General features: G+C 38.4%; 1 protein-coding gene across 1 annotated transcript; it reads left to right on the top strand.

The window, feature by feature from the left end:
- Nucleotides 1-100: 100 nt before the first annotated feature.
- vegfd (vascular endothelial growth factor D) lies at nt 101-7638 on the top strand. The gene is made up of 8 exons (XM_063487863.1): nt 101-331; nt 3154-3370; nt 3454-3574; nt 5264-5333; nt 5466-5593; nt 5682-5794; nt 6653-6818; nt 7531-7638. The coding sequence occupies exons 1-8, from the start codon at nt 218-220 to the stop codon at nt 7547-7549; spliced, it is 948 nt and encodes a 315-aa protein (XP_063343933.1). The 5' UTR covers nt 101-217; the 3' UTR covers nt 7550-7638.
- Nucleotides 7639-13286: the final 5648 nt, after the last annotated feature.

A 13286-nucleotide genomic window follows, 5' to 3' on the forward strand; every position in this document is an offset into this window, starting at 1 on the left:
CACAGACACATACGCACACTAGTTTTCATCTGTAAGACCAAGAGTTTGTTTTGGACATACCTGGTCTGAGAGGACTTTGTGTTTGTGTGTGGTCTGAAGGACTCAGCTGGTCTGGGAAACCGAGTCAGAGAGGCAGCCAGCTCTAAGTGCTCTCTGCCAGCAGCATAAGGAGCCAAGATCATATTGCTTCCTCAGAAAGAACAGCGAGAGTCAAAGGATGATGATGAAGATGAAACGGACTCTGTGGAGAATTTCTTGCTTGGTGACTCTAGTGGTGGAGCTCAGCTGGATACATGTGGGCCACAGCGCACACAGGGAGGGAGCAAACAGGGTGAGTGTGGCATGACACTTCACGTTTGTACGTTTTTGTTCTGTCTAAACTATGAAAACATGTAAAACGTCTGTGAGAAAAAGTGCAAGTTGATCTGTAACTTCAGCTGATTTTCCTTCTTTCATCCTTGTTTTTGCCTTACAAACTTATACTGCCACAGTTACTGCGATCACATTAAATTCACATGTGAACATGTTTATTTGTCAGCTGAAACCACAATTGTAAATGTGCAGCTAACATGGTAGTTACATTTGAGGGATTTTTTAAAAACAATTTAACTCTTTTTTTTTACCTAATTTTCTTCATCACCAGTCATTTCCACACCAAAAAATTCAACCTCCTTTAGGTTCCCATCTTTCTTCTCTGTCCCTTCCCGTTTTTTTGTTGCCGTCTTTCACATTTAAGTAGAAGCAAACCTGCCCCACCCTCCTCTTTTGTAACACTCTGATCCCATCAGAGGGTTTCGATCCATATAGCTGTCCAGAGGAAATAAACCGAGCACTGTGGAGCCCGTGACCATCCATCCTGCCGTGCCTCCACCCCCGTTATAGACCTACCATCTGGTGTCACGCTTTGACTTACACGCCACAAAAAATGCGACTGGGAATTCCAAAATTTTAACTCAACTCTCTCCTTTCTCCTGTTTGGGTAGTTCACATCCTCTGCTCTTTAGTGTTTTACTCTATTTTAGCATGTAAACACAACAACAGAGCGCTGAAAATTGTAATCCTTTCGCACGTAACATTTTGGATTTCGTGCGAGAAAGAGTGAGAACAAAACTTGGTTGTGTTTCATAAAAGGTTACTCACATGTCTTATTCATTGTATTTTCAATTTATTCTGTCAACATCATCATGACGTACAGCGTTTTGGTTTTGAGTCACAGCTGTTCTACGCTTTATGGAGTTCCAAATAAAAAAGTGTTCATATAAGTCTGGCATATGCATGTTGGCCAACATGGGCTTAAATGGTGAACAAGGAAACCGCTTACAGGAAGCACAGTTAGGAAACTTTAAGCAGTCTTCAGAGGCAGGGAAATATAACAAACAAGTATTCTGTGCCAGCTGTTACTGAATTTAATTTTATGCTCCACATGGTTGTTTTTTAATCCAGTGAGTCTGAAGCCACACTAGCAGCTCTCGGAGGACAAGCATACAGGATAGGCAATGTTTTTGTAGAATGCTAACGGTGAAACGGCTAACATGCTAATGATTAGCATATGGGATTTTCCCAGGAAATCCTTCATTGTTCACTAAAAGTTGCTTATACCCCCATGTGACTGTCAAGATGTCGGAAGTTGAAATTAATAAACTTCGCCTAACATGAAGTGAAAAGAATTAACTTACTCCTATAATTTATTGCCAAAGATTCATTTTTGTTGTAGTTTTGCACCCGTATACCACTACAGGGGATTTTAAATCAAAGAATCAAGATGTGCAGACTGTCACCTTTAATTCAAGGAATTTTACAAAACTTTCCTAATTAACAGACATTTTTATGAATAGTTCCCCATTTTAAGAGGCTAAAACATAACTGAATAATTGCTTGACTTTGTCTAGTGGATTAAAAGAAAGTATTGCATATGCATTTCGTATAAATTCAGCAAGTAGGCTACAAATAGGTGCTCTGTTTAAGATAATAGATTTTAATAGAAATTGTTTGCAAACAGCGGGAAAAAACCAAGTTGGTAACTTTCATCTAATATATGTTTCTTACTGATCACCAGGGAAACACAGACATTTGACACTAATGAATTACTTTAGACCCTCCTATTATTCATGCACAGAGGTCAGCTGTAGTATCAGCATTCTCCGAAAAACTGAATCAGTATGTGGTGGCTGAATAATCCATACCTGTTGATCTCTAATCTAGATTTGCAGCATAAATTACCATGGTGTCTAACACTGAGCTACCTTTGTAGTACAAAAAACACAAGGTTAACCTTGAAGTTACCTGAATAGGAAAAAAGTCTTAAGACCACAATCAATAGACTCATAAATGTAACTGCAGAGTGAATACAATGTGATGCAAACCACTGGTCACATTCAAGAACATTAAATACAGAATTTGCCTGAAAACATCTACAAGAGCCTGATCAGTTCTGGTAGAAACAAAATTCTTTAGACAGATGAAACCAAGATTAACTAAGGATAATGGGAAAATTGGATTTTCTTCAGTGACCTAGTCAACCATCTGGTTGGCAGTTAGGAAAGTCAAAACTGAAGGCAGAAAGACCCCAAAACAGGGAGAAACTGAAGGTGGCTGCAGTAAAGACCTAATGCAGCACATGATGATGTTCACAGGGTCCAGACTTAAAGCATTCATTGACTGCAGAGGATTTTCATGCAAGTATTAAACTCAATCCTTAAATTCTAGTACTTTAGTTTTGAGCCTCTAAAAATGGTTGTAAGCCTTAAGCAGTTACTCCAAAACTTTTGTCAAACCCCTTAAACTGATGCTCCAAGTCTGCACTTCAATCACATTTGTGGCGCTAGTGAGGCAAAAACGAGAAAATTAAAAAAAAAAAAATTAATTAATTAATTAAAAAAAAATAAGGAGCTACCTGTATTTTATCTTTTAAAGCATGCTGTCTTAATTAAAGTTGCTGAATAAGAAATTCCATTTATCACTGAGGTGGCTCTAATCATACTTGTGTGCTCCTCCTAATAGATCTAGTGTACCTATTTAAGCTATATAAATACCCAGTATTGGATCGATTTAAAACCTCCATCTCAAAACAATCAAAGATCTCAAATAGAATTAAGATTACTGTTTTTATGGAAATGCGAGACTTTAAAAAAAAAAGACTGTCTGTCATTGCAGCGAGTAATCAAACAGTGGGAAAGGAAGGTGCGGTCGTCCTCGAGCCTGGATGAGCTGCTAAGACTCGCAGACTTTCCTGACTGGAAACTGTGGAAGTGTCGACTTAGACTACAGCAGCCAGAGACCCAGCCAGAGACCCTCACTTCTCCTCTCTCAGTGGGGTCACACCGTTCCACACGCTTTGCTGCTGAATCCTACAGCTTGGAGATTCTTACAGGTTGGATAACTACACATTGTGCAATGTAATGTGCAAGTCTTTGTGTTATATTTGCATTGAAACATTGCATTTTTCCTATTAAGCCATAGACGAAGAGTGGCAGCGTACGCAGTGCATGCCCAGGGAAACATGTGTTGAAGTGGCTAAGGAGCTGGGCACCGACCACTCAGTGTTCTTCAAGCCACCTTGTGTGTCTGTCCACAGGTTTGTTTAAGATGGAGCATGAATCCAGAAATTACACCAATAACAAAAGGGATCATCACCGTATACACTGAAAAAACTGAAAGGTTTTCACAGGACTTTTGTAGTTCTCACCACAGCATTTCAATCAGGTTAAGGCCTGGACTTTGACTGCAACACTTTGAGTGTTTTCTTTTTCAGCCTTTCTGTTATAGAGTTGCTGCTGTGTTTGTGATCATTGTCCTGTTGCATAACCCTTTTTGATCCAAGTTTTAGATGTTGGACAGATGGCTTCACATTCAAATCTCTATACTTTAATACAGAGACAGTGTTGGGAAAGTTACTTTTAAAATGTATTCCACTACAGATTACAGAATACATGCCTCAAAATGTATTTTGTAACGTATTCTGTTACATTACTTAAGGAGAGTAACGTATTCTGAATACTTTGGATTACTTAATATATTATCAAGCTTTTTACGACTACATGAATGTACTATTGCTGTGTGATTTATTACTATTACTGAAGGTTACTCGCCATACCAATACCAACTACATTTTTAAATCTTAATATAAAATGAGTAACAGTAGGGTGGACATTAGGTAAGGCTGCTCTTTTTGCAGCAATCTCGTATAGAAAACTATTCCGCGCGTATATAAAACAGGTCCGCGGCTCCGAACCATAGTAAAGGGACCTCTGGCTAATACGTCGGGTTCGTGTCCGGCTTGTAGCCAAAAACTAGCTTTACTTTGTTGTCTGGGTCAAGTTTGCTAGCAAGAGACAGAGAGGCGTTAAAAGGCTGCTCCAGCGGAACTTATTGTTTCGGAGGAAAACACGAACACAGTGTACAGTCGAGTCTTAATAGCTTACTTACAGCTGGGCTCGTCAGGCACTCTTTTTGGCTGCAGTGGTTATTATTATATTTACAAGCTTCCATCTGCCGTTTCTGGTCGGTGAAAACTCGTACGTTTCGACTCTCCTTTTTCTCCCTCCCTCGCTCACAGACACATAACGGGTATGGCAGTCCATTCTCCCTGCAGTACGGACTACACTGCCCATGAGGCTACATTCTTTAGGGCTATGCCTGTAACACTCTGCCGATTGCCTTCATATTAAATAATTTTTGGAATAATAATTTAAAAAAATATTTCTTTATGCGGGCTGCAAGTAGAGGTGACATGGGCCGCGAGATTGAGTCACACGCATTAGAGCCTCTTAATGCGTGTTTTGTTTGGGTTTCCACCGGCGTGGAATTACCAAAAGTTTTCCACTTGCGAATAATCTTTCTCACTGTAGAATGGCAGACATCAAATTGTTTGGAAATGGCTGTATAAACTTTCCCAGACTGATGGGCACCAAAAGTTGTTTCTCCAAGAACATTGCTGATGTTCTGATGGATTTACTAGCACATCCATTTCATTTTGGCAGTTTTGGTCCTCCATACTGTTATATTTGATGATCATTTAGACATGAAGAACTATCTTAAAACAAGAAAAATGATAGGTGCTCAGTACGTGTACATGGAGGTGCATACACTGATGGATTTACTAGCACATCCATTTCATTTTGGCAGTTTTGGTCCTCCATACTGTTATATTTGATGATCATTTAGACATGAAGAACTATCTTAAAACAAGAAAAATGATAGGTGCTCAGTACGTGTACATGGAGGTGCATACACTTCACTTTACTTGTTTTGCTGCTGCTGACAGATGTAGTGGCTGCTGCAATCAAGAGGGCGTCACCTGCAGAAACACAACTACTGAATATGTCAATAAAACTGTAAGTGATCACATCTCAGAAGACTAAGAGATTTCCTTTTCAGTTATCCTTTAATTACACCAAGATTTGTCATCAGTCAGTCAGTGAAATCTGCATGTTTGTGATTATGTGTGTATATTTTTATATTATTAGGTCCTCAGTGTAATCCCATTCAAGTTTGTACCAGAACCTGTGCTAGTAAAAGTTGCAAACCATACAGAGTGCAAGTGTTTGGAGCCTGCAATAATACGACGGAACGCTCAGCCTCACAGGGGCAATGGGTGAGTCACAAACCCCACTCGTGTCTCTCAGCTGAATCTGTTTGATCTTTTTTTTTCCTCTTTTTCAAGTGATTTTGTTTGTTGGCAGCTGTGCTTTGGGCCAGCTGTCACAGGCAGAGGACTCCAAGAGACTGTGTGCCAGTGGATTCATTTGGGACTGTTCATCTGAAAGATGCATACCTTACCCTTCCAGTACACCGGGTGCGTGTATGCAAACATGTTCCTGTCGTTTCAAATAGTTCCATTGTTAGGATCAAATGTGTGGCTGTGAGCAACAGACGGGACTGGCATGAGATCCCACCTAACAAGGTCTAATTCTCTGTTTGTGTGAACTAGTACTTCAACACCGAATCTAAAAAACTTGGGACACTGTGTAAAATGCAAATAAAAGCAGAATGTCATGAATTTGCAAATTTCTAAACCCATATTTTATTCACAGCACAGACAACCTATTGAATGTTTAAACTGAGAACAAATTTGAAAGAAAAAATTTAAATTATTTTGAAATTGATACAGTAGCGCATCACACAAAAATGGGAACACAATCATGTCTGCAACTGTTTAGCGTCCACTCTTCTTTTAACAACAGTCTGTAAAGGTCAGGAAAGTGATGAGTTCAGCTGCTGGATATTTGGGAGAGGAATGATGTCAATGGGAGCATATGTGGCTCTTAAAAGTACATTTCAGCCTTCCAGATGTGCAAACTGCCAATTCCTGAGGCACTAATGCACAGATACACCAGCAGAGATGGAGGCTTTTGAAATGAGCACTGATAACAATCTGGATGGATTAGCTAATATTTTCTTAAAATAACTCATTTTCCCAGTTTAAATATTTGATATGTTTTCTGTGCTCTTTTGTGAATAAAATAGGGGTTATTTATTATTAAGATTTTATTTACATTTTACACATAATTCCAGTTTTTTTAATCAAAGTTGTAAATTCATTTTTCAACAAGGTGATTATCAAAGTATAACCTTGTGACAATATAGTGATTCAGCTAATCGTGTCGTACTTTGGTTGTGCTCTAAAATTACCTCATTATTTTGTCTTTCTTAGAGCTTCCGCTCAGTTCGTGGATGCCAGATTGTGAGATAGACGTGGAACGTTGTGACTGTCTTCCTAGAACTGAGCCAACACTCCAGTCAAGAACCACCCATCGCTGTCAAGTCAACTCCTCTATCTGTGCCCACAAGCATCAACGCTTTGACGAGGCATCATGCAGGTAGACCAGGGAGGGACCTTCACAGTATGCAAATTAGTCTGGGACATCTCTGTTCAGTTTTTATCTATAAGGGAAGTTATCAACAGGCACTCGTGGGAGAATTTAGCCTCCCAGAAAGCTTCATTGGATAATAATTTTACATTTCAGTCACAGTTTCCTTGGGTTCAGGCAATAAAAATAATTGGTTTGAGGAAAGATTATGGTTTGGTTTAAAATGGCCCTTTTGATTAGATCTTATTGGGAATTGCTTACAGAAAACCTTGAGGGGAAATGTACTTACCGCTAACCAAAATGCTTCTGTTCAGCAAAAACTATCCCCCCACTTTCTGGCAAGCGAGCAGATTCACATCGGCAGCAGCCATCTTTATCACTGGCACAGTGATTAGCCCAGTATGGGCAAAGATGGGTGAGAGCTTGTTTGAGCAGAAATGGCACGTTTCCAAGGCTTGTCTGACTAATGATGGGTTTTTCAGACATACTAATCTGCAATGGAAAGTATCATTACACATATAACAAGCCAGTCTTCAAACAGAAAATATTGAAATTTTGAGATGAAGATGACTAAAACACAAGAGAGATGCTGTATAAAGTAAAATAATGTTATTCCTAGCAGCTATTTATGCAGGATGAATGTCAACATCCACTCCTGCTGAGTGCAGGTTCATGCAGGGTGAAGGAGGCGTGAACTAAATGACTCCTCTTGTCTTCACAGATGCAGATGGCCCAAGTAGACGTCCACTGTGGAATAAACTACAACGACCTGCCCTCCAACGATGTTTGGAGGCAGAGAAAGAAGACTTATAATTTATTTACAGTCCTATTTATGCAGATCACTTTAACTAATTATATTAGCTCACATGACCATGTTAATTGATGTTTAACATGCTTAATTTTGTTTTAATCAATGTGTAAAACTGAAGATTTGTACATTTGTTTTATGCACTGAATAGTTTATATTAAAAGACTATTTTTATAATTTGAACTTAATGTTTGGACTGTTTCATAAGTAATTAAAAAGTGTTTTGTTCCTTTTAGGTACTGGTTAATTTTCCCTATTGAAAATAAAGACTGATATAACCAGGAATTACGAGTTGCCCCTGCTAAATAAGACAACCTCAGCTTGTCTTAGATAGCTATTTTAAATGATTTTAAACATGTCACTCTTAAAAAATGCAGTCATACAGTCAGCAACACCCACCGAGTCAACGGTTATTATTTCAGATGCATGTTTAAATCCCGACTATCTTGTTCCTTTGACTTTATTTCATGTGTTTAAATATTTTTAAATATACAATCAAAAATAATTCATTAAAAAAATATTTTGTGTTAATTTTTTCTTTTAATGTCAGCATAGCCATATAATAATCTGTAAAAAAAACCAAAAACCAGAAAACATTTGTCATATAGTGTGGGAAATGTAAATTGTGACTGCTGAACCCTGTAATTAGTTAAATGCAGGGTCCCTGCATGATGATGACCCAAGAAGTTTCAAACTTAAACACACATGAATATGTATGGCCTGTGAGTTCAAAAGCCCTTCTCTTAATAGCTATAACACAGTGGTTCCCAAAAATATCACTACTTCCACATCTAATTGTCTGTAATGGAGGTGGAGTAAAGCAGATCCACCTTGGCAAAACACTGATCCTGCCAATATTTGTTCGCTCGGTTCAAATCACAGACAAACAGTATCCCACAGTTGTTTTTAAACCCATTTTGCACAGAGAGACACTTTTTGAAAAATATATTGATAGCAATGTTGAATATTCTTACACAGTAAAAAACAAAACAAAAACAACTATACGTAAAATAATTAAAGATGATTTGTTTTTCTGCTTTTTCAAAAAAGGTAGTGGTTTATTTAATTGCAACCTGTAATCTTTTGCAGTTAACTTTTATTTTTTTAATTGTTTACAAAAGGTTTGAGGTGTGGAATAAACTGTAATGGAGTTTGAAAACAAAATATGGGTGTGTGTGGTTGGAGGATGTGGGGGGCCTAGCAAAAAAGGTTTGGGAACCACTGCTATAACATAGCTTGCCAGTTTGACATCATACAGTGAGGATTATATCAGGAGGTTATGTTTTTGCAAATGCATTTTTGAATGAGCCCTTGGTTATACTCCTCTGACAGCCAAGTCTTCTGCTCTGTAATAGGGCAGCCCTTAGCGGCTGGAAACAGTGAGATGGACTAAGGCAAGTGCAGTGGAACAAAGTATTTATTTGCCATACAGCTCTCCTTACAACAATTCACTTCGAGCTTCTTCACAGCACAATATATCCTCCTCTAATGACAACCAGCAGCCTTAAATATGTTCAGCTGTCACAGACCAAACCATTATTCCACTCTTAGGTAAATTCTTAAATCCCAACCTTCCACCACAGTATACAATATATCAATTAGAATAAATAAATACATTTCACATTTTCATATTAATAAATATTTTACACTTTAATGTTACACCAAACCCAATATTATAAAAACCCAGAAACCCAAGCACAAAAAGATTCACCACACTCTCTTTACCAATGGTCTCTCCCGGAACCTTTAAATAGTGTCTGGACCCCCGGGGAAACATTTGCACAAACACCCTGAAGAGGACACAGGCAAGAAAGGTGAGTAATCATTATCTTACAAACACTTATTTGCGCCACTTTTCTTCCTAGATTTCACACACACATTTGCATTAGTTTTCCTTACTGGTAAACCTTAATCATAATCTCAATCACCATTCTTCTCTCCTGACAGACAACCTCCACATTCCTTGATGAGGAGCAGCTGTGCAGGATCTGAATCAAGGCTACCAACTGATTTTAAAATTCCCAATAAATAATCAATAAATATTTAAACTTCTTGTGTGCAAATGTTTTACTGTGAAAATCCATGCTTACAGTGCAATGCTAAATAAAGTGCTTGATAAGGTGCTTTTAATAAAGTGAAAGGTGTGCTCCAAAGTGCTATACAGATAATATAATACAAATAAATGTAGTAAGGGAGTCCTCTTCCTTACATGCTCCATGAGTTCAAGGACTTGATGCTATTCATTTGCCAATAACTTGTGTAAATATATCGATTAAGTTCAAGACATTAAAGCAGAATGCTGGATTGGGGTGTATATGGACCTGCCCACAACAGCAAAATGCACATTCATAAGAAAGACAAGCTTCTGAGCAGTAGTTGAATATAAACACAAAGGTCAGGCTTAAAAAAGAAAACTGCAACTGAAAAAAAGAAAGCAATATTCCCAGGAACGTCAGTGGCAGCAGACATACAGATTCAAAGACACCTGCGAGTGCTAAAACTGGGAGCTGTGCTTCACCCAGTCCTGATAAATAGCAGGTATTTCCCTCCTTATTAAAATCGTCAGATTCTGTCAAGCACAGAGCAACAGCGTGTAATCCAGTAGTCATTTCATTTAAGCATTGCTGTGCCGTGTTTGGCTGTTTGCAGATCTTTTGAGGTTTTATGATCTGCTGCTCATATTACATTGTATTTAATCCCATCAGATAGGACATTGTAAAATTCAGGGAACAGTTTGGTGCACAGAGCCATTGATGGTGAGTTTATGCTTTAATTAGTGCATTTAACTGTGAAAGGTGCAGCATGTTTTAAGGAGGTAAGTGAGTCATGCTGATTTTAAAGATAAGATCTCCCCTTTTCTACTGGAAAGAGTACTCTGCTATGATGGACCCGAAGCTTGTCTGGTGCCTATTGATGACCTCCAAGTCTTTTATTGGCATCTTTACTTGCATTGTCAGCTATGGAGATTTCAATAAGCTGAGCTGTTGGCAAAAGATGAGAAAGCACCCTATCTGCATGAAGTGATGAACAAAATATTTGACTTCAGCATAAAAATGTCCCAAGGAGGAGAATTTAACATGATAATACCCACCGTGAATGAAGACTTCCTGGTCCTGGTTCTTCTTGGTACCTGGCAAACATGTTAAATTACTCTGCAGCGTACATCGGACTCTCTTGAAGCATTTGCACGGATGAAACATGACATAATCAGAATCTGCATATCAGTGGAAGACGGAATCAAAAGCAAGCCTTGGAATCTTTGCTTATAAGTAGAGACTGCCAAGGCACTCTTACCCTGCTGACATGCTGTGCCACTGCTTAGAGCAGTAAGACCATTAGGAGCCACGGCACATATTTCACATTAGAAAAATCAAAAGGCACACCACCAAACCAAAATGTCACAAAAAGCAAATTGATCATTTTTCCCCACGCACCAGACATAGTGGAATTGGCTCGGTTTGTCCCCAGTATACCTTTTTTGCTTTCTTCTGACCGCTATGCTAGGGCCTTCATCTGGGCCTGAGTTTTCTCCAGGATCCAGCTCAGACTGACTACTTTTTCTTTTCAAATGTTTATCTATTGCTATTAGGTTTTGTCACACAGCATGACTATTATGTAGTTTCTTCTTTATCTTCTTCTTTTTTTACTGGCAGTTGGCAACCCATTTAATTAGAGCAGGTAGTTGTACTGCCCTCTAGTGGAAAAGAATGTAATTGTTCTACCCGTTACGCTGATTGCTTAGAGTACTAACCAGGTGGAACCAGATAATCTTCCACGGCACACCTATGTGCCACGGCACAGTAGTTGGGATACACTGACTTAGAGGTTAAAATGAATGTATTAAAGGGCGTTTCTAGAAAGAAAACCCAATGCTGTCTCCAGGAAACCTCAAGCTTGTTTCGTAACGAAGCAATGAGACAATTCAGTACTGCACAAGAGCTTCACTTCAAAACAGCTTTTTTGTGTCCTTGAGCAGCTGCTGAGACAACAGCTCAATAACTGCACTTGAAAAAAGGTTGTTCATTCACAACCCCAATGCAAACTGACAGCTTAATCAATTTTGCAAAGAATGAGGTGATTGCACATGTGCTATGTTTTAGAGGCCTGTCCTCACTTGAGACTGAAACTGCTGCATCTATTGAATGCTGGTTTGGGGAAAGTGAATTTAACTGCAAAAAAAAAAAAAATTGTATCTTTTATATTTGTCTTTAATTTAGATCACTTAGTAGAAATGTACCTTTGACATCCATTTTTCCCTTGTTGATGACTGTTATATGAATAAACATCTCCATTTGTGTGATATTTGACATACTGTCTGTATATGTGCATCCAGATTACCTCCATCATGTCTAATAGTGTTTAAATTAATCAGACAGAAAACAAACAAAACTTCTCATTTGTAAATGTGGTTATTTATGTGTTACTGTTGTTGTATTGATTTTCAGTCGTGTACACCAGTTTTGTCTCCTACATGTTTTAGCCAGCGTCAGAATTGATTTTGCACTCATCACAAAGAGGCAAAATGCCACGATGTTTGAATGTCATCGCGTCTCACAGTTCAGGGAGATGAATTCATAAAACAACTGCTCCAGCCTCAGAAAGGTCAGATCAGCTGCAAAGCTACACAGAGGTTTGTCTCCCCCTTGCTGCAGAATTTGAGCGATGACTATTTCCTCACTCTGTTTTAATTGCAGAGAAACGTCATTAGAAACAGCTATTTTTGCACTTTTACAAGCAATCATGAATTCACTAATTTTTTACTGAATTCAAATTTGTGTAAAATCCACTGAACAGGCTGATCCGAAGGGCCAACTCTGTTCTAGGATGCCCTCTGGACCCAGTGGAGGTGGTGAGTGACAGGAGAATGGTGGCTAAGCTGTCATCCCTGTTGGACAACATCTCCCACCCCATGCATGAGACTGTGACAGCACTGAGCAGCTCCTTCAGTGGGAGACTGCGGCACCCACGGTGTGGGACGGAGAGATTTCACAGGTCTTTCCTCCCCACTGCTGTCAGACTCCACAACAAAGACTTTAACTGATCAAACACACACATCCACAAATGTGCAATAACACTAAGTGCAATAATCTTTTCTGGCATCGCTGTATTTTTACTCAGTTGTATATAGCATTTTTATCTTATTGTATATTTTATTCTATTTTATTCTAGTGTATATAGTATTCTATTTTATTCTATTCTGTACAGTTGTGTACTGTATTTATTCTTATTTTATTTTATTCTAATTTTTGCTTCATAACTTTTGCACCGTCCACTTCCTGCTGTGACAAAACAAATTTCCCACGTGTGGGACTAATAAAGGTTATCTTATCTTATCTTATCTTATTAATTCTTACTTCTCGAAAATATGAAATGGATATGAGATAAGTGCAGAAATTTCAGATCATGATGAACTTAATGCTACAACACTGAAACAATGACCGTGATGATTTCATTTCGACTAAAATGATGTGAATATTTTGTGTGACATTATTATGCATTATTTTATCTGAAATTTTAGCAGAGTTATTGAACTGATTTAAACTTGTATCTTCTGTTCTTCCAATCCTGTCCAACATTTTGGGCACAACGACCACTTATGTAAAAGTAGATTGAATATGTAAGTATTCATTGTAGCAATGCAGAACTACAGTATTCTATATACATACTCA

Source organism: Pelmatolapia mariae, linkage group LG1, assembly GCF_036321145.2.
Source record: "Pelmatolapia mariae isolate MD_Pm_ZW linkage group LG1, Pm_UMD_F_2, whole genome shotgun sequence".
NCBI lineage: Eukaryota > Metazoa > Chordata > Actinopteri > Cichliformes > Cichlidae > Pelmatolapia > Pelmatolapia mariae.

Bases quoted from the DNA above. Each gene is read 5' to 3' on its own strand.
- vegfd (XM_063487863.1), top strand. From the start codon at position 218: ATGATGATGAAGATGAAACGGACTCTGTGGAGAATTTCTTGCTTGGTG. The intron at 3,371-3,453 runs GTTGGATAACTA...TTTCCTATTAAG, and splicing joins CAGCTTGGAGATTCTTACAG to CCATAGACGAAGAGTGGCAG. The intron at 5,334-5,465 runs GTAAGTGATCAC...TTATATTATTAG, and splicing joins CTGAATATGTCAATAAAACT to GTCCTCAGTGTAATCCCATT.